We start from the raw sequence: 22,269 nt of genomic DNA on the forward strand, positions 1-22,269 counted from the left end.
TGGATATTATAAGCTGGTTTTCTATTCCTTCAAGATCAGCAACTTGTTTGGTGTAAAAGACTCTTTCCCTGACGGGCTCCGCACACGTGTAGTTTATAAGTTTGTAGGTGCTGGCTGTAATGCCTGTTACGTCGGTGAAACGTGCCGGCATTTTTCCACACGTGTTAGAGAGCACTTAGTCAGTGACAGGGCCTCTCACATTTTCAAGCATCTGCAAGATTCTGCACGTTGTCGCGCTTTATTTTCAGCCGATAACTTCCATGTTTTAGATCACGCCTCTACCGGTTTTCAACTCAAGATAAAAGAGGCTATTCATATTCAAAGAGAACAACCATCCTTGAATCAACAATTACACCATGTAAATCTAAAACTATACTTCTAATTCTCACATTTTCATGCTTTATCTCTTTTCTTGTTATCACTATTTATCATAATTAGCATTGTTCTACTTACTATATAATTCAACTTCCAACGCTTTGTACAGTAATTAACTGAAAATGACCGAAGTTTCTGTCGAAACATGTTTCACAGACTTAAAAGTTTTGTTGCTTTCTTTAAATTCTTGACTTGCCTGCTAATATCAAGACACTTTAGTCATTTAGAATTTAATCGACAACTTGAACCCGACAGCAAGAAATTGCCAAGTGCTGGTAGAAACTTTGCACAGCTTTTCAGCTGCTGCTAATGGCGTGAGGGAAACCTCGTAGGGTGAAAAATCCTCTGCAATTTGGGAGATAAAAGAAAAAGTCACTGTTGTAGACTGCATGAGAGACAAATTGTTTTGTTTTACGTCCTCCAGTGTCAGAATTACGACTCAGTATCTTTCTTATCATTTGCATCTATTAGGGTCGAAAAGTCCTCTTGAATTTACACTTAGTGCAAATTAAGCAATCTCTCCAAGTCTACCACTTTTTATTAGAAAGAAAGCAAATGCAAATTACTTTTAGTCACTGCTGAACAATTGAACCATTCAATTATTCAGCGGTGACTAAAAGTAATTTGCATTTGCTTTCTTTCCAACATCGCAAGCAGCAGCCAAACCTGTGCAGAGAACGATTGCTTATGAATGGAGTCAAGAATTCTTACAATTTTCATCAATTAATAAGGTAAGTTACCATTAATCTTGGTTAGTACCTTAAATCTGATATTGGCAACTTAAGTAAAAAAAAGTAAATTGAGCACTTTTTGCAATTTGACTGTTCCTGGCAAAATGTTTGGCACTGAATTTGAATATCTTATGTTTCTGAGAAAATGATGAGCAAGCTTTCGACTGATTTCAATGATAAACCATTTCATGCAGTATGGCGTAACATTGTGTGTAATAATTCACCTTCGCCCCTTAACATTTTGTAACATTCGAGTATCAGTTTCATCTCAGCTGGAAACAAAAACCGTAATTTAGTGCCACGACATGCCATGTTGAGCTCCATTCAAACTTATCTGCTTCTCTTTAGCATCATCGACAACTTGGCAATTAAAATAACACTGTGGGAGGAAATAGCTTACAGAGGCCATGAAAAAGAAAGAATCGAAGCGAAAAGTTCCAGTTTGGACGCATTACGACATTCTGTACTTCAACCCGAGCTAAGTCATAAGCACCATTTTGCATGTTCAAGGCTTGCTTCAAGGGGCTATTTCCGTTCCAGAATGAGCCGCTACCCAAATGGCGTTTCTACTTTTTATCTAATTCGACTATATGTCAGCTTGGACGTGAATTTGAACGTCCTAGGAGAATAAGCTGTCACACTTGCGTAAGAACCATTGGTAAAATTTCCACACAGCCTCATACTACATTTTGCATTCAGTCCTTGGACAGAGAACTGAATGCAAAATACATTGCCATTGGGAAAACAGATTTGTTTTTACAGTAGTATGAGGCTGTGCGGAAATTTTACCGAACCATTGCTCGCAACCACCCATTGCTAAACTGCTGCTCTTGTGGGTTTATATATCATTTCAAGGGTGGAAAAGTGACACCAAAGCAATTCAAGGGTAATTTAGTGTTATGAACTGAGATGAAAACGTTAATTAGCCATCTTAGAGAGTTTGAAGGCTGACGTTTCGAGCGTTAGCCCTTTCGTCAGAGCGATTGATTGATTCCAATCGTTCTGACGAAGGGCCAATTAACGTTTTCAACTCAGTTGATAACTCTAAATTACCCCGTTACATCACGCACTTGATAGATCTCATCGTTACAACAAAGAAAGACCTCATCAGCATGGGCAGCGTTTTCGCCTTAGGAATTTCGGAGCACAATCGAATATATGCAATCAGAAGACTGAAGAACAAAAGAACACCACTTAAGTACATCGGAACAAGAGATAACAAAAGATTAACAAAACATAGAAACAGCATCATTTCATGTGGCTTTAGTTTTCGATGATGCAGTCGACATTCTTTGAGCTTGGCAGAACCTTTTTCATAACATTTGTGACGATCATGCTCCCTGGAAAGAAGTAAAAATAAGAAACACTCCAGCACAATGAATATCGAGCGACATTAGTATAAAACAGCTAGAAAAGAAACTCAACTTCTATTTTTGGGGGCTTTGAAGTGAGGCTGAACATGAAAGATATCGCCTAAATTTTCAAAAATAAATCCTTTTGTAAGGTATAGTGACTTGATACTCATAACCAACTCAAAGTAAATTATAACTGTAATCAAGCATTTAGCAATAAGTCAATTAAAATAAGAAAAATCTAGAAGTCGTACGGTTCGTCATTTATTTTGCCCTCGTGGCTTTAGTAAAGACGAAGTTCAGGCAAGAAATGTGCTGTGATTATATTTTTCGTTATTTTAATCAATCAGAACCAATCAGAATGATGCTACAATTTTCTTACCTTTCAAATCCAGTTTGTAATTTCTTTGTTACCAAGAAGGTGATAAAAAAACCTTCTTTGTGACAGAAATATCGCTGTTGATAACTCTCTATTTTCATAATTTGATTTCTGGTAGGAGAAAGGTAGATGACGAACCATGCTGAAGTTTAACAAGATTGCTTGCAAAAAATCACGCAGGAATATTCTGTATATGGTTGCATTGGTGACTCTTTCTTTACTGGTACTAAACTGGTACCTTTCAGGGAATGAGATACAGTGGAATTACAACAATTTTTCGGAGAATTTTACAAATACAACAGAGTCACCTTCAATTTGCTCAACGTTGTCTCTACAATCCAATGTCAAGGCCACAGATCGTTTATGTCAACCTCACAAACCGAGGAAAGCTTCCTGTATGTTTACTCAAGAACTTTACGCCATAAAACCTGAACTATTGGAATGCAAAGAGAAAAGTGCTGGGGATGTTTGCGAAATGAAAATCACCAGAACTAAGAAGGAAAGCAAGATTTCCTTTACCTGCAGTCAAACGGTATGTCGGGAAGGAAAAAGAGATTCTTTCAAAGTTCTAAGTGTGGATCCCGGAACCGGATTGGCGACCATTGTAAATGAATTTCACTCAGTGAAGACACTTGAAAGAGGACTACCGAACATTGTAAGAAGAAATACGCAAAATAAATTGAACTTTGTTTTTATCGAATGCACAAACCACCAAGGTAAGAGAGTGTCACAATTCCTTGCGGTTGACCCCGATTTCACCATCGAGAAAACAGAAACTGTGAGAAAAAAAAATCACATCAATGTGGTCGTCCTCCTCCTAGATTCTATTTCTAGAGCTCACTTTTACCGATCTTTACCTAGAACAATCGCAACATTTCAAAACTGGCGAGAAAACTCAGATTCGGTTCCCGCAAATGTCTTTGATTTTGAACTTTTCCAGGCTCTAGACGGTCACACTGCTGAAAACACGCAAGCACTCTTCACTGGAAATGTCTTCCCGATTGAATTAAAAGGTACAACGCCGCCAGTTAATACGTCTGCGATGTTTGGGCATTATAAGAGAGCTGGGTACCATACAATGTATCAAGAAGATTTGTGTTGGGAAGGGATCTGGGGACTAATGGCTGATCATGGAGTAAGGCAATGGAGTGACCTTCAAGACAAGATGAAAAATACCTTCATAGATCACACGGGTAAGTTTGGATAAAGATTAATCCAATTTACACAAATAAATGTCAGTCACGTAGTATTCATTGGTCCTCTTCGCGAGTTTCAAACCTTTTTTGGTGGGAGTGATTAAAGGAACCGACTCGCTCAGTGAGATACTTAGTTTTTTTCTGACAAGTGTTTTGCTATGATTTTGTTTAAGGCCTGACGCATTCCAGTTGTAAAATCCTTTCATCATTGGGAGTAACAACTCCCTTCTTTGGGCCTTATGGGGACCAAATCTGCTATAATGGAAAGTTTCAACACTCTTACTTTCTTCGTTACACAACTGACACACTTCACGCTATCGGCAAGTCACGTGACGCTCGCCCACTTTTCTCTCACACTTCACTCAACGTCGCCCACGATCACAAAGGTATCCGTACGCAAACCCTGGATATCAGTTTGGAGAATTACGTGAGGGCCATGGCGAACGAGCAGAACACTTTAACAGTCATTCTGGCGGATCATGGAAACACATATACGGGATATAGTTCAGAATTTTTGGAGGGGCGCTTTGAGATGTACCATCCATCCCTATTCATCGTTCCTGACAGAGTAGCGGCGCTCTTAGGGAGGAAAGCAATGTCCGCTCTAGGAGAGAACCAACGGAGGCTTGTCACCATGATAGAGTTACACCATTCTCTAATGGTGTTGGTCAACCCCCTATCCGGAAATGTTAAGCCAAAGGGGTTGTTTACACCCATCGCTATGAACCGTACGTGTGATGATCTGGAACTAACGCTGCCAAACTTGTGCGTGTGTAAGGGTTGGGATGCACCAGCAGATAATGACACTTCACGTATTCCTATCGCTGAGTTCGCGATGAGTCAGTTGAACAATCGCTTGGAAAATCAAATACAGAACATTTATGAACGATCCTGTCAAAGATTGCAACCGTTATGGTTTGAAAATATCCGAGAAAGAAACTCGAAAAAAGACGGAACTCTGATCACTTCGATGGATATTCGAGTTCAAGCAGGAGATGTTGTTCCTCAGACGGAAGACGTGTTTCACGTGGTAGTAATGACAAGGGAAATGTTAGGAGAAAATTCTTTACAAATGACCTTAGTCTCTTTTGACCGTCTGACTTTATTTTTAACATACGCAGAGGGCGCCGATAATGGTGTTGACCTTAAATTGTGTGTGTGCTCACGAAAAGGAACACATAAAAAGTCAATAGTGACGTTTTCGTCAGAACACTGGGTGCATTTTGGACAACGCCCAGTTGTTAGAAAACTTAATAATACAAATTGTTTATGGTTGATTACATGGCCTTTTGCTAAAAACACATCGAACACGTATGAAGTAGCCAACTTGTGTCATAGTCAGACTTATCGAGTTAAGATATACGTGAAGAAAGTTTCTTACATAAAATTTTCTTGTGAGCTTCCTGTAACATTAATTGTTGCACCTAGTAATGTACTGTTTGCATTTTCAGTTCGAAAGCACATCAGTTATTGGAATACCCACATAGAGGTTAATACTGAGGTTGAAAAGAAATAAAGGTTATTGCTGACAATGACAATAGTATTTCATCAGCCTGTGGCACGTGCATCTGAAGTGTCTGTGGATTTCGCTTAAATAGTCAACGAATTACTTGAAAGTACCTGCCTGATAGTTTTAAAAAACAAAAGAAAGCACAAAAGTATCTGATAACAAAACTCGTGTTTCCAATGTTTTTTAACCTGAAGACTGGAAGTATTTCAGGAGGGAGGAGTGAAGGGTAAGCTCTTTCAATCATTACTACAAACCAGGCAACAACAACGTTTAGACAAGCATATAAATTTCTTTCGCCGTCTTATTCTTTTTTTTAACTTATCCCATTCAGTTTATAAATGTTATATTCATTTTATGCCTTTCCCTATCAAGAAAAGATTGAGAAAAATCAATATCTAGAATTGATTCCAATGCTACTCATTATTTGAGTGACTTTTCTGTGGTCACTCTTTGATGGTCGGTGGAATTGAATTGAGTCGCACGTCATCTTGAAGAAAGCATGGCGGAAGTAAAAATTTGCTGTAGAACTTGTGGAAGCTGTTTGGTGTCCATACAAACAAACGCCCGTCCTGCTGGGAGCTTTCTGACCAGTCTGAAAAGAAAAAAAGGAAAGAGTTTTACAAGAATGGGAAAGTCAGCTTTCACTAACATCAAAATTATGAGACACATCTACCTGTCAGCCTGGTTACCAAGCGAACCGATGAAAATGGCGAATGCATGAACTCGTGCATCTGACATGAGCACTTTCCCAAAAGCCTCAGCGGGTATACCATACCGCTCGAGATTTGCGTCGCTGAGGACGACAACAAAGTAATCATCGGCTTCCTCTGCTGTTATGTGTTTGACTGCTAAATCTGTGCCCTCTAAGGTGTGGTCACCACTCCAACAGTACTGTGCATGTGCGTGCATCTTTTTTATGATGTTGAGGCGTTCCTTATTGTTCTTGGGCGGCGAATCATGAGACACGAAAGGAATCTCGGGAGAATCGCCCGAATGTCCAACAATATCATACTGAAAGAAAACACACCATACGGAACGTGTGAAAGGATTGTACCAGGTTAAATGGCTAAAACTCACATTTGCATAAGATAGAAAGACATGAACCTTAATTTTGTTATCGTACTGATGAAATGCTTCCATCACCAAACATGCAGCTTCCATCACTCGCCCCAGTCTTCCATCCAAGCTGTTAAACCGATACATACTGCCGCTGACATCAACTACAAAGCGAAGGCGCTTGGGAAGGCGTTGAGGAGTTCCTTGCTGAAATAATAAAGAACATTTAAAAGTTTCACAAAAAACCAAACAAGCATGAACACAAAGGACAAAACCCAGAGAAAAATGATTTGTAATTGGTCAAGTTTTGTCTTTTTTTTTGTCCTGTTGGTTGTCATGCCACCCTTTTCATCAACATTAAGCTTAAGGGGGAGCCGATTCAGACACCGAGCACTCGTCCATGCGGCGGGCGAAGCTGCCTTACAAGGCTACTGACCTTACCTGACAAACATCTCTCATTATATACCGGGTGAATGACATTTTTGAAATAGGCCTGTATAACTAGTACCCAGAAAAGGCCTACATACCTCTGGGTTTTCATCTCCTCGTTTCTTGTAGATAGCCCTTTCTCCAGTCAATCCTTCGATTAACTTTCCATCGTCCAGTTCGCCGGAGGTCTGGTTCCGAAGCCAAACTCTTTCCTGCCCTGAAGCCTGCAAACTGTCAAGAATAACTCGCAAGGACTGGACCTGGCGGCGAACACGTGACGAAAAAGATTCATACATTTTGGCATCGTACTCGCTCATTTGGATTTCACGCAACCTGAAAGAACAAAATACACTTATCAGTCACAACAAACCGGAGGAACATGACTCTTCCTGATCGCACCGTGTCACCTTCATTTAAATAAGCAAAGCTGGCTGTTCCAGTATAAATATTACATGACTGAATAAATACACCAGCGCTTAGGCAGACAAAGTACTGAGGATGAGTCGAGCGCTAATTTACGAGTAACTATTACACTCAGGTCAGTAATCTTTTCTGATAGAAAGCAGTTGAAAGTTCACTACATGATTCCTCACTTCTGTTTAAATGCTCTCCGGCCCATCTCCCTCGCTGCACGTTTGACGTCATCAGGAACTGCGTCCTTCTCTTCATCGGACAACTGATGTACATCATGTCCGGCGTCCAATCGATATGGTCCCCCTTTGCCTCCGAGCCCTGCTGTATCGCGGCCCCCAGTTCCCCCAGCCCAAGTGTTCCCACCTACATGAGGGTCGTTGTTAGGGTCGACCTGAGACAGAGAGAATCAGTAATGTTCAGGATAATTGACGCAGAACTTTCCGCACTCAACTCTCAGTCTACTCAGAGTCTCGTCCGCGTCACTGAGAGTAAGTTGACTTACGGACCGAAACTCAGTGGTTTCCAAGCGAAACTATTGCAATCAGAAAACTTAGGTATTTTGATACAAGAGCAATAATAAAAGAAAACACCCCTACTTTTCCATGTTTTGGACTTGTGACATCTTCTCCACTTTCTCTCGAGTAATTAACCTACGGTGGAAACAACAAAAAAAGTCATCCATCCTAAGATTCAAACTGACTTCACCAATTCTCTCTCCCAAAGAAAGGACCTTACCTGTAAGGGACCTTGATAGTCCTCCCCTATAAGTCCCTTCCATTTCTCTAATGACCGGACAAGGTTCACGACACCAGTCTCCCACAATCTGACACGGCCGGAAACGTCTACTGTCACAATGCCCTCGTATGTCGTTGGCGCCATAACTATAGGTTTTCCCGCTAATCTCGCGTATAGAGCCAGATCGCGACGGTCTGGGAATGGAATGTAGCGAACAGATCTGGAAAATAAGGTCAAAATGTGTTGCAAAAGAAAAATACATCATTGAAAAAGCGACGACAGAATAATCGTCGCTGGGTGGCGATCTGAATGAAATAAGAGTTACTCAAGGTTGAAACCCACCTTCTCGCTACATCGGTGACTTCTAAGTATCCCAATAAACTTCGCGCCCTGAACTGACCAGTATCCTCATCCTCTTCCATTGTTTGGCCGTCATTGCGAGGAACAGTCGACCCTGGGACCAAACGAACAACTTGAGCCGTGGTGGGAAGACAAAGAGGAGGGACTGTGTCCTCTGTAATAAGTTTATCCAAGGGTTTTACTCGCTCTAAGAAATTCAAATAAAGCAAAAGTATATAGTTACAGTACATTTCTGGCCCAGAAATCCGCTAAAAAAAGCCAAGGAGGAAAATGGATGTTGAATCTTAGCTAATTATAGTTAGCGAGTCACTGTACCTAAAAAAGGACGTATTTATCAACTTTGGGCAATTTCACATTTCATGTCCAGCCTCACTTCAACAACCACAAAAATAAACGTTGTACGGCAACGCAAAGTGAGTTTCAGCTCTAAAAATCAAACGTATTACGACTTTCTCTGGTCATCTTGAGGTAAAATTAGGGAGACTTTAAAGTATGATGACGCACCTGACTGGTTAGATGCATTTCCCGTTTTCGTTTCTCTCTGAAATGAATAAAAACTAACTGGAGACTTTTCAAGTAACTGATCGGGCCGAGCCATGGCGACAGTGGCGTAATCCTCGGATCCGACCAGCAATCGATTACTTCTAGAGCCCTTCTCCGCTCCTACAAACGAAGTAATAGCTACCGATGGTAAGCTCCGAGTTGATATCGATATCCATTGTTGGTCCTCTCCTCCACTGACGTTAATGCTTTCAATTGGATGAAGGACACAAGGTACAGGGGCTTCTGGGTACGGCTTCGTCAGAAGGTACTTGCGGTCGGTCCCAGTCTCACACACAAGCCACAAATCACGTGAGAAAGGGTGAAACTGTCCAACAATAAATGGCAGAGTAATGTTTTGCGTTATTCCGTTAGCTACGTCTACCACGTCCATCTTGTTACTATCCTCCTGATAAACAATCACCATATTTTCATGCGAAAATTCTGAGTTCATCAGAAATTTACCCTTTTCAATTGCGAAATGTCGTGTTAGTTTCTCTCTGGTGTTGTCAACTATGGATTTGAAGTTAAGAGTTCGAAGTTCCTTTTCCGTAGGGTTCAACAGATATAGTGAATTTGAGTCCTGTTCATGAATAAGCACCTGTCCTTGTAGGTCGCCTCCTAAAGCGGCCATTTTCAACTGAGGGACTGCGTACTGAGAGCGGGGAAACACGTCATACATGTCCATGCACAATACTGAATCCTGATTAGTCTGTTGTGAGTAGAGCGAGACTGGGCTTATTGCTAAGACGTGGATCCAGTCCCCCTTGTTTCCTCCTGAGAAAAAATGAAAACAGCGCATGGTCATTCGAGAACAAGACGAGCGCGATTATCCTGGCGATTAAGCTTTTCGGGCCATCAAGAAACCTGTGGAATATTGAAACCCAGTTTTTCAAACTTTCGCCTGAAACGATAAAGGTTCGTGTATTAGCTGAGCCCACAGCATAACTATCCTAGTGTATCTTACTTTCACAAAGAAATTGGGTTTCACTCCTTACCAGGTCCCACAGCAGCACTCGTCACTACTTCTCCCTCATGCATAGGGAGATCCCAATGGCCAACTTGCTCCGAGAAGCCGAGTGAACGATCGTTACGGCGCTCGCACTCGCTGGACGTGACTGAAACCATCGCCGGGCCCTAGAAACGATAAAATGTCCATAACCTGGCATCTCACAGTTTCAAACTATGCTCTTCACGTCATTGCATTATGGCGAGAGATTTCTTCTTTGCAACAGGACAACTCTTTTAATCAGATAACATCATTTCTATCAATGACGAGAGGCTAAATAAATAGCCCATTGGCTACGGATTTCAAGGAGACAAAGGACAAGAGTTCGCTGGTCCTTTTTGACACACTTGTGTGGAAGACAATGAATTTCCAGTTAAACTAACCCGCACTTTAAGTTTTCTTTCTTCCACTGGACAGTTGATTCCAGCACTGAAGCCATTCTCGTCCCCAAGAATTTTCCAGGTAGAAACCAGGGCTGGGGGTGGTAAAGGAAACCTGAACATGACGAAGAACAGAAATCAGAGACAAATGAAGATTAGTTTTTGAAGATAAAGTCAAATCGAAGGGTAATGATGTCAGCCTCGAGTTCAGTTTGTCCACAGGGTATGAGATCATAATAGAAGGTACAAACCAAAACGATACCAAAGAAACAAAGTAGGCAAACACTTCTATTTTCTGGTCCTTTATTTTATTTCCACTGGCGTCTTAACTGACAACGACTTAAAAAAAAAACGGCAGAAAAATTACATCTATTTGACAACTCAATTTGAGGTCAACGAAACAGCGCGGCAGTAGTTGAATGGTGGAAAATGTTGAGAGATTATGACATTGACATAGCATCAAACGATCTCTGATACTCGCATTAATAATAGTAACTCTTCTTAAAACTGAATTACACTTATTTTTGACTGCTTAAATGGGCTACACCGAGCAAACTTAAACATTTTCGCCAGGAACTGATTAATTTCTTTTTTCTTTCTTACTCTTTTGACAAGCATATGTTTCTGCTAGAGGCTCCCACAGGGATACCATGCTTGTGAAGCACTTCAATCACCACCTCCTTCACTTCCGGGTGATACGAGTCAAAATCAAACACATTACGGATAACATTGGTCAAACCTTCTTCGGGAAAAGCCTACAAAATAAGTAAAAGTACTGTTATTTCACTTACTCCAGGGGAAAATAGTGCAAAATAGGAAGTGGTGTTCTAGTGGATATGGTGCTGTGCTCGAAGACTGCGTGACAAATTTACTTACTCTGTATAACGTGATACCAATAACATTACTTGACGTGAACTTCATCTCACCTGAAGATGTTTGACGACACTGACGAGTTCTCTTGTGGAGTAAGGATAAGAGATGAGACCCTGATCAGCCCGAGATCGTAACTCACCAAAAGCACTGACCAGCTTATGAAGCAATTCCTCTGGCACGTTAGCTCCGTATTTGCGTAACATCGCCTAAAGAACAAGACACAGGATACAAGAGCTGTTTAATAAGTGTTATTAAACAAAACTGAACGCTCAGTTATAGAAAAATCCTCTGATATACGTTGTCTTTTCTCTTTCTCTTAGATGAACAAGGAAGGTTAACACTCTTTTCACAAAGATGCGGAAATATCTCAGATTGACCAATTTCTCCTCCGATCCAAAGTATGGATTAGTAGTATCAAAGCTTACCATTTCTGAATCGAAGTCTGGATTATCCACTGCGTGACAACTGAAAATGTCACCTAGGACAACAGTAACATAAAGAGTCCTCAAAATTAGAGTTTATCATTGTTTCAACGAAATCAGCGTCTAAAAAAACAGAATCAAGAGCAAGACTACAAATAAAGAGAAATGAAGTTTGATATCAGATTGTCTTATTGATTAAAAAAAATGTTACAGCTTTTTTACCGAGAGATCCAAAAAAATCATTTCCCAAAAACGGAAATCCAGGTCGATTTGCGAGAACAATCATCCTGAAGTCAGGGTGGGCCTTGATAACATTCGTGGACACAGGAGTTGATTCAGCATCTGTCAAACAAGAATTAACCCTGTTAAACTTGTTGTCACCAAGCATGATATCGGCACACAGCGTTATGTCTTTCACTTACCCGTCACAATCCGTCTACCATCCCCAAGGACCATCATTCCACTCTCGACTAAGGACTTGAGAATACAAGTCACGTGAGTAGGTGCTTTGTCGGCCTCATCGACGACTAACACGTGACCAAACTTGACCGCGCGAACCTAGGTGGAATAAATGCAACCTCGCATTAAGTAAGCTGGCTTGAGTGCTGCGAAAAATGTGAGCAGTAAATTTCTTTCTGACGTAGTGCCTCTATAAGGGTAATCTTTCTTCCTTTTATTTATTTTTTTAATGAAATATCACCAGTACAGTTAATAAGATTACAGTTCAACTTACAAGAGGAGAATCCTCGTAAATTATCACTCCATCTTGAACATTTGGCTGTAGAGTAAGAGACTGAACAGTGGTGTCCCTGTGTTTGTCAAAGAGAATAAACAGAAAAAAATATATATTATGAATGATATAAATACTGTGCCCCCAAAACAGAAAAGAAGGTTCTGAGAGGACAAAGAACAACAGGAACATACAGGGATAAGTACAGTACATAGGGAGAGAAAGAAGGCTAACAGTATGAAGCCAGTCTTAGATGACAAACCTGTGCAGCTGAATGTATTCTCTTGGGCGATTTAAGAGGTTTAGGAATCTGTCAGCTATCTTGTTTTTACCAACTCCCTGGAAAATTGAAATAAAACTGTATTGGTGACAGCAGGTGATTTCATATGAATCCTCTGATGTACTTTCCTTCTCTATGATACGTGCAGTAATGAAAAGCTGAAAATAAGAAAACTCTATATACACTACTTGACTGCCAAGTTGATGGAATTTTTTTCCTTAAGATGAGAGGCTTTGTCTGTTGCATGCCTCACCTGATTCCCAACAAGCAACAAATGCTCTCCCAGCATGAAGTCTTTTAACATGTCTTCCATAACATTCAGATGCTGAAATAAGGAAACAAAAGTGATTCACATCAGCAGTGGGTCTCTGTTGAATGGAATGAAACCCTTAGTCACTTTACGACTATAATGTTGCATTCAAGGCATTCTTCTTTGAAAGGAATGAACTAGTTTTTAGCCTTACCTGTTGATTTTCATAAAATAAGACGTTAGGAACTTTAGTTTTATTTTCTGGGTTGTAAACTGGAGCCTTTGTTCGGCCAATGTGAAGTTCGTCATCTTTTATTTCACCTGAAATGGTCAAATCTTATCATCTAATGCAAATTCATCAAACTCACAATTTATCTATCTAAACCAATCCTTAGTTTCTAGTCACCTGTGAACAATAACTCTGAGGTAATTTATAAGACTGTTAACAACTCACAGACAAAATCACTGGCATCAACTGCTGTCACTTGTTCAATGGAATCTGTTTGGTTGTGTATACCAGAATCATTTAAAATTTTTTCTAGGGATGAAGCAGCTAGTCTTGGTAAAAACCTGCAGAGGAAATTTTGGTGTTATTTTGACTCTTTAAGTATCCTACTTCTTGTAAAAAAACTGATGATAATTTATTTACCTTGCTAAACAGGCTTTGTGAATTGAGTGTTCCAAATCTTCAGCTGGATAGTTTGCTAGGCGGCGAGCAATGCGAAGTAACTGTCTAGTGGACAGTGATGATGCAATGGATGAGACCTGTGTCACATGGTACATCAGAGAAAAAAGTTATTGGGTTAACAATCTTAAGAAACACAGCTTACCACTTTCCCATATTAGGGCTTTAAAATAGCTATAAAAATATTTTTCATTTATAGTCATACACTCACAGTTGGATCTTTAGAGGACCTTAATTTTTCAGTGAGCTCCAGAAGTTTGTCCATAGCATCACACGAGGAACCTGGTACCTAGGGGAAAATGTTGTCAACATTAGCACTGTATTACAGTGTGATGCCACAAGGAGAAAGCTTCTTTCTAACAAAAAAAATATATACTCTACAGCATTTGAGCTTCTTTGAATCCTATAGTTTACTTAAGATATCAAATCACCTCTAATAACTTAAAGCAAATTCAAATATCCGTTAGAGGTAAGAAATTTTTCTTTGTGTAAATGTTTGCTGCCTCCCTTGTGTACACAATATCTTGTTTGAGATAAAAACATGTTTCAAATTGCAAATATTAAGTTTAAACAGAACCTGTATGGTCAGCCGCTTTAATTAAATACTTTTTATCACCATTTCATAAACAACTTGAGCTTCCTCCTGTTTGGAAAGTGGACTGACATGATGGAACAAAAACATGGACAGTAGTTCAGAGTTCAGCCACTGCTGCTGAGAGCTGCCAATTGAAGGAGGCTCAGCCAATCCAATGACACGGAATGATGGATGAATGCAAAAGATTCCCCTGAGAAAAAAAAAACAAAAAGGAAAGTAGTCTATAAATTAGCACCAGAGGTTTTCACTTCATAATTATACAAACCTTAAAGCTTATTGGTAATTGGAATGATTTTCTCTTGCCCAACAATTAATCACATTAATGCCAGATTAGGAAACTCTTCTTTTCCCAATCAAATACAAAAACTCCCTGAACTCAGGTTATAATAATAACATTTGCTTACACACAACTTAGAAAAAAAAAGCCATGAAATCTGCTTTGCTACTTCCTTATTGTCTGTTAAGACTTTATAATAGACCTTTCTGGTATTTAAAATAGTGCAAATGACACAGAAGTCAAGAAAATCAGTCAACATCAAATGACTTAAGTGGTTGGAAAGTTAAGATTACCTTGTGACCATTTCCTCATCAGACCAGCCATTGTATTCTTTAATTACTTGATATCTTTCATGGTGTAACAGCCTCGTTCCATCATACAGTGACAGTTCCCTCTCATTTATAAACCTGACACAAATTGACAAAAAAATGTTTCTGAGTATTATCCTTTTTAAAAAATCTCTCTAACAAAGTATCTGGGTGGACAAGATTTAAGGACACTTAAATTCTTTTGACAAGTAACATCAAAATACTGTCACACAGGCACATACAACCAAGAAAATAAGCACCAAAGTTATTTCCAGATAACAATTAAGACACATATGGCAATGATGGTGAAAGAGGCCATTCAATAATGTGAGGTTAAGACTTGGTTTTTGTCCCTCCAAACATGCAAATGACCTTCAACCTTCCAACCTACACTTACACCCATTTGGGTGAAACTCTGGAAAAATTTAACAAACTGATGATGGGTACCTTTGTAGTATGGCTAAAGTGCCAGGATTCACTCTGTGTATTCCATCCAACTCTGCGATACTTCCCTCCAATGCAGCCATCACAAGAGGTGAATACCTCCAACTTGTATCACCATTGGCTAGAGTAATACGCTGCTGCAAAAGATCCCTCCCTGTCATGTCCTGAATCATGAGGAAAACACATCAGTCATAATTAATGCTGAGTCTTGATACAAGTTAATGACAGGCTGAGATTTTACTGAATCAAGTTTGTTTTCTAAGCATTCAGTGTTAAACCTCTTTTTCAAAAACTTGGTATTTTTGACAATTACAGTTTGTATTCTTTTTACGTTGGAGCCTTCACGTACATGTATCACCATGAAGGTGCCTCACTCTTTTCTAAACTTGTTTCAAACTGGAAGCCAAATTCATAATTATTTGACTGGATATGCTGAATTGCACTATCCCCAAGTCCAAAGAACTAACATAAAACAATTCACAATTTTATACCAAGGACCAAAATTGTGGAACTCTCTGCCTTATTCAATAATTGAACTTAACAATATAAGATCTTTCAAACAGTTACTTAAATCCTATTTAATTAGTTTGTAAAATATTAGATGAATTTTTTAGCAAGGTTGTTAACATTAAGTAATCAAGTTTTCTTAGTACTTTACATTTGTTAAATTACGTTCTATATTCTAATTTAACATCAACTCTAATTTAAAGAGGGAGCCTCACCTACAAGCCTTCATGGCTTCTTGAGACTTCCTCACCTTTTAATTTTCTATTAAATATTTCCCATGTATTATCTGTGTAAATTAGCTTTGTTCCCCTTTTAATATGTAATAAAGGCAAATGATACATAAATAAATATTAAGATTAATTGAGAGGAGTGATCTTTGCCATACCAAATAGCAGCATCCAAATATTTTTCTTGATATAGCTAATAATATTATAGATAGACATGGTTTTTACCTGATATATAACAACTGGCTCAATATTGTAACCCAGAAAATTGGCAAACTGCTGCACCAGCACACTCTTTCCACAGCCCTTTAGAAAGAATTCACAGAAATTACTTAGTTTATAATGAAAATTTAGAGCTTTTATTAGCTTAGCCCCCATGCTATATGAGCTAATGTACTATGACTAAACTTCAGGGCACTAGTATGTCATCAATTCTATCACAAGCTATTTTAAGGTAAAATGCACCTAACCATAGCTACTGATATTCTCTATAGTCATGATGATGATCCAAAATACCCTCAAGACGGTAATACTTGTTCTTTGCCAAGGATGAGCTTCCAAACATAAACATGCTTAGTAAAGAGGAACAACAGATACCCTGCTAGAAAACTGTGTTCAGATACATACTTATAGAGAACACAACAATGACAAAAACATGTTTAACTGTCCTGAACAAATGAAGATACAAACTGATGCCTGAAGTATGATTCACCTTGGGTCCCACAAGACAGAAATCATGAACTGCATGAGACTCAAACATGTCTGATAATACTTTGGAATGTGACTTGGTCATGACTAACTGCAAACAGAGAAAAAATAAAAAATGCAATTATTAGTTTGGAACTTATGATGCAACATTTCAAAACCAATTTGAAAGGCAAGACCAAAATCAATACCTTTGATTCATCTGCTTTGTGACTGTTTGTGACTTGAACTTTCTTTCCAGCATGAGTCTCAAACACTGTGCTTCTTTTACCTCTAACAAGTTCAACAGACACCTTGGAGATGGAAGGTGGAGTGCTTGTGATCTTATTTATTCTACCAATTGAGGATGATAAGGATTTGTTTTTATTTCTGTCATCAAGATTAAAGGTCTGGAAAAAGAAAGAAAGGAAATTGATTGAAGTGCAAAAACAAATAAATATGCGACATAAGATGACTACTTCTTTTAATACCATATAAGCCTTTACTAGATATGCCAATACTGTGTACAAGGTAATTCACTGAAAACACAGCAGTTTGTCATGTCAGCATCTAAGCAGTCCACTCTCTTTCTCGTTTTTTATAAAATCTCAATTATTCAAAATTATTTAAGATTTTTTCACTGACAGCGTTCTGTGGTTATGACATGTAGATTATTGTAAACATTTGAATTGGTGCTTAAGATGTTTGTTAGACTGTTGTAAAGTCTTTCCCTTTTGAAGAGACTGCTGCAGCAGGCTTTCCTGTTAAAACACCTATGAAAAAAGGATCAATTGTCTGACTGTTTGCTTTCACCTTTAGTGCTTCTCTGACCACCTTCTGACCTTCATCACCAAGAATGAGATCATAGGGATACAGTCTATGGATAAGTTCCTCTAGTGAGTGCTGTGGATTTATATCCTGCAAAGAAGAAGGTAGACAATAGATATCAAAATTCAATTTTATTCAACACTGAAATAAAATCCCTTCCAGTTATGATTAAGAGAACCACTCTAAACTTTATGCTCTTTTTCATTCTCTTGAGCACTTTTAACACTGAACATGGGTTGGTGAAGGATTGTTGGCAACTAAATTAAATCCTTCAATCTGGAATTAAATTCCTCAATTTTCTTGTGACTCTTAACCAAAGATGTCAATCATCAAAAAGAAAATAAATTACACACACATGGTGCATGTACAAAGTCTTGTCAGTAATTACCATAATTCTAACAATATCTACAAGATTATGAATGGGAAAATCCGGAAGTCCAACAGATGCCAGCTCTGTAGATTGTAATGTGTGTGCAAAGGAGGACAGTTGGGCTAATCTGTGAAAAATGAAAGAAAAATTTATCAATAAATATAATAATTCAATACGACAAACAAAAGAAAATATATTTTCTCTGGTTCTACTTATTACCACCTGGAAAACATAACCATAAAGTTTAATCATTATAATATTGTTAATAATAATAGTGGCCTCACAATGCAGTCACTTTATTACTAACAAACCTTTCTTGGGGTAGATTGGGGCATGACAATTGAAGGACAGCAAGCTGATCCTAAAAATAAAGTAACCCAATTGTCATTCACAGGAAAACAAAGTAACAAGTCATGACAGCAACAGGGACCCAAGATACTTAAAAATGCCCAAGCTAAAACTGGGAAATAACTGGTGACATTCCTGGAGTACAAAAAGGAAACATAAAATAAAGTCAGTGATTAAACAAAATGACTCGTCTGACCAGAGCTTTTCCAGATTTTATAGCATGAAGAATTGAGAGAGGAATTTTTTACTCTCCCCTGGATGGGGCAGATTCTCTCCCAGACATTTTTTCATGTTTCCCTCGACAGTTTGCCAAAACAGATTTTTCTCTTCATTCCAGTGATATCAATGTTTGTTAGCTGCTTGTTTTCACTGTATAACCATTCAACTTTTTAGCTGTTGGTCCACCTTTCAATCTCAATGTTAATCTTTCAACTCAGGAACAAACCTTAAATGGTAACAGATGAATGTCTCTTGCTTGGAATCTTGACCTAAGAGGAGGATCCAGTGGATTGCCATGGTAACGAGGCACAGGCAACCCAAGAGCTATAACTCTAAAGTCTTCACTGACTCTCACAAGCTTCCAGGCATCTAACTCTTGTCTACTATGTTCCTAGAAAGATTGAAATGGAATTTTTCATGTCTTCTTCAAACCAGACAAGCGAATAAAACACAATGTTCCCTATTTTGACTTATACTGTGAAAAAGTTCAAAGACATACTTTTAAAAGAGAGTCATATCTCTCAGCAGCCATAAGAAATCTTCCATCCTCTAACTGCATCTCCCTTTAAAGTATATAAGGATCCAGTCAATTGTGCAATTACAAAGAAATAGAGCAGTGTCCACAGCTCTCTTTATTGCTATTACTTTTTATATTTATTAGTTATTTTAACACTAGATTATGAAGACTTTTTCAGGCTGCATTCTGAGTTATCAGACTCTTCTGGGTCTTGTAATTTGGCATTATTTGCATCTTTCCTCAGTTCTCCTTCAAAGTACCCTGCCCTTGCATACTTGTCCTAATAAAGGATCCTGATCCTACGTAAGAAACACCTACAATTCATCTTCATTCAGATTCATTAATCAAGAGAGAAAGAAGTACTACCACATTGTGATTCCACCCCACAACAATAAATATTACATTCAATACATAATCACCTGTTTTCCAAGAGGTTGTTTAACACAGGAAGTACATTACGCTCAGCTTTTTCTATCCCCTCCAGTATCAGCACTCTTCCCTGAGTTGCAGCACGCACAGCACATTGATCAACATAATAAGCTGATCCTGCAGTAATTTCCCTACGCTGTTTTAGATCTGACTCAGTTGTGTCACGAGATAATGCAATGTACTCAACTTCACGTTTGGTCAGCTCCTGTGAAAAAAATAGCACAGAGTATTGACAAATAATCATCATCAATAATCATAATATTTCAGTCTAGAATTTCAAAATATTCAATTTTTGTTTCTTTGCAGCAGACAAGAATTAGAGCCACATATGAAAACTCAGTAAAGTGCACAAATTTGTAACTAAGCAGAATACCTATATCTTAAGACAGAAAATGTTTCAAAAACAACCTTATACACCTTTATTAATTGCAAAAATAATAACTATTGATTTTTTAAAAAATATTACAGTATGTGGGAACTACGCAGTAAACAAAGTGGTATGTGACAAACCAAGTATTGCATAGCCAGCAGTCTTCTAGAAGGTCCTGGAGGTCCAATAAGAAACACATCCTGGCCTAGTTTGTCCTGTTACAAAATAACATATCCATTATAAAAAGATGTTTTTCATCTTGTTACTAGTGTGAAATAATGAAAAAATTCTAAGTCCCCCTGAGGAGCCACACCTTAGACCTTCAGATTTTGTGTTCCAATGCTCTACGACTGACTCCACAGTGAGTGAGGTCTAATATGAAGTTCATATGACACACGTCCTGCATACTGCTAGGATCAGCAATGTTGATAACATAATGTTTTTAAATAGAACAATTTTTTGTCTTGTCCCCTGCTCGTGATAAGATGAAAAAACATCATTTTCTATTTCTTTACCAAGCTCAAAAACTCACCATATCTCTTATTCTATTTACAAACATTTTTCATTATCCCATGCTTGTGGGAAGATGAAAAAACATCTTTGTCTATTTCTTTACCTAATTAAATGAACAGTCTCACTAGAATGGAGTCTTTTCAAGTGTTCATTATTAATTATAATAAACAACTTAAAATTTAATCATGAAAGTTTCAGCAAGGATTGATAAAAAGTACTATACAATGGACATAGAGGGTCCTAATTTTACCAACTAGCAAATCATTGACCTCCAAAATTATTCCACTTTACAAATAAGAGACACTAATTTACTCCTAAGAAAACAAATCATGAAACAAACTTCTCCAAGTCACCTTTTGCATGATCCATCGCAGATTCTTTAGGACTGATTGGGGAAGTTCTCCATTAACTAAGGAAAGAAGATTACAGGGAAAAAAACTCAATCTTACCACAAAATTACATTTGATTATATCAGGAGGTCTGTATCAAAATAAAGGCAATAGTTTTTGTTCGATATACAAACATTTTTTTTTCAAGATTTATTGGTGCAATTACTCACCATACTTGACTGGAACTAACTCAGGGGAGGATGGTTTCCTCAATTTCACACTCACATCTCCAATGCTTACAACTCCGTCTGCATATGAAAAAAAGGTTTTGCAATTTTCTTGACATCTCTTCTTAACAAGGGGTAGATCTGTAAAATTTTATGCAATGACTCTACAGCAAGTAAGCAAGTGCCAAAATTGCCTCACATTGAAGGACCACATAAACTGGTAAGCTATTGGCGCGCTGAATTTAACAATGTGCATTTTGGCTACTTGAAATGTGTTTAAAGGCAAATCCTCAAATTTTAACTTCTGCCTCCTTGATTACAGGGCCCTGATTTAGGATATTACATGCACTAATATGTCAGTTACTTAGTTTAACATGGCAACTCAGGGGGTGGGAGTGGGGGTCACACCAAGTCCACATGGGATTTGTAACTAAAACAATTTGAGGTGAACATAGGAATAAAATTGTAAACTGATCAAGGCATAAACAGAATACCCTGCCACTTTGGTCCACCTCATTTACATGTGTCGGGAGGCTTTCAAGAACTAGGCGTAACACAATAGACGCTATTCTTATTCAACGACATATACATGAGTGGCAGGGTATTCCGTAGTTTAGCCCATAAACGCAAAAAAATGACTGTTGGGTCTAACTGCCTTCATCTAACTTCTTTATCATACATGGCAGTGGTAATTTAAGATTCACTAACACGACTGTATGTGGTACAAATTGAGTCCTAATATAAAACATTATATGTTGAGTAGCCGAGTCATACCTGAACATAGCGGTCTGAGAGAAACTTTGAATGAGTTTGCCAGGGAACTTAGACGCTTTGCAGCTTTGCCATTCGACATCAACAAACATCTAAACATCTGTAGACAAAATATCTCTCCTCTACAGGGTACAAAGTTTGCGGAGACTCAAGAACAAAATTATGACGTAACACTTGTTCAACAACCATTCGAAACCCTTCACAGACCGTAAGATTAGAAGATCTTCTAGGCAAACGAATACTTTAAAGCGTCAATGTAGCTTTGAAGAGATCGGCATGATCCTTGATTTCCGTATATTCACAGGAATAGAGCCTTAAGACTACTTCGACCGCCATGATGGATCGCTTGACATCAGTGAGAGACTGGAATCTACTTTTCTCATTATTCTATTTCTCCTTTGCTCGTTTACACTTTATAAATCGCATTCCTCGATGTGTTGACGTAGGGTGGTAGTTGGGATTTTTATATTGTTTTATGTCTATTCGTACACTAGATTATTTTTTTTTGTTTTGCTTTGTTTGTTTTTATATTTATTTAAAGGCTTTATGGTATACCGAGAGAAATTACATTACTTGTCAGGAGCCCACTCTGCCTCCTAACTC

The 22,269-nt window shown here is 38.4% G+C and overlaps 2 protein-coding genes across 2 annotated transcripts; one reads left to right on the top strand and one right to left on the bottom strand.

Annotated features, from left to right (window-relative positions):
* The first annotated feature begins 2,961 nt into the window (after positions 1-2,961).
* Positions 2,962-5,549, top strand: LOC113680906 (uncharacterized). Its single transcript, XM_027197956.2, has 2 exons — positions 2,962-4,030; positions 4,207-5,549. Exons 1-2 carry the CDS (start codon positions 2,977-2,979, stop codon positions 5,547-5,549), a joined length of 2,397 nt encoding a protein of 798 aa, XP_027053757.2. The 5' UTR covers positions 2,962-2,976.
* LOC113680903 (von Willebrand factor A domain-containing protein 8) lies at positions 5,120-22,053 on the bottom strand. Its single transcript, XM_027197954.2, has 39 exons — positions 21,670-22,053; positions 20,899-20,976; positions 20,693-20,748; positions 19,967-20,041; positions 19,447-19,661; positions 19,010-19,073; positions 18,737-18,901; positions 18,255-18,304; positions 17,962-18,070; positions 17,559-17,663; positions 16,958-17,155; positions 16,774-16,860; positions 16,290-16,367; positions 15,334-15,494; positions 14,872-14,985; positions 14,323-14,491; positions 13,918-13,995; positions 13,671-13,786; positions 13,476-13,591; positions 13,236-13,342; positions 13,025-13,096; positions 12,754-12,830; positions 12,495-12,570; positions 12,184-12,319; positions 11,984-12,103; positions 11,765-11,817; positions 11,393-11,545; positions 11,070-11,221; positions 10,470-10,581; positions 10,076-10,214; positions 9,042-9,854; positions 8,520-8,724; positions 8,178-8,397; positions 8,039-8,092; positions 7,622-7,833; positions 7,127-7,361; positions 6,648-6,806; positions 6,217-6,554; positions 5,120-6,135 (listed from the first exon to the last, which is right to left on the bottom strand). Exons 1-39 carry the CDS (start codon positions 21,764-21,766, stop codon positions 6,027-6,029), a joined length of 5,673 nt encoding a protein of 1,890 aa, XP_027053755.2. The 5' UTR covers positions 21,767-22,053; the 3' UTR covers positions 5,120-6,026.
* Positions 22,054-22,269: the final 216 nt, after the last annotated feature.

The sequence above is a fragment of the Pocillopora damicornis genome, chromosome 6 (assembly GCF_964200805.1).
Source record: "Pocillopora damicornis chromosome 6, jaPocDami1.2, whole genome shotgun sequence".
Classification (NCBI taxonomy): Eukaryota; Metazoa; Cnidaria; class Anthozoa; order Scleractinia; family Pocilloporidae; genus Pocillopora; species Pocillopora damicornis.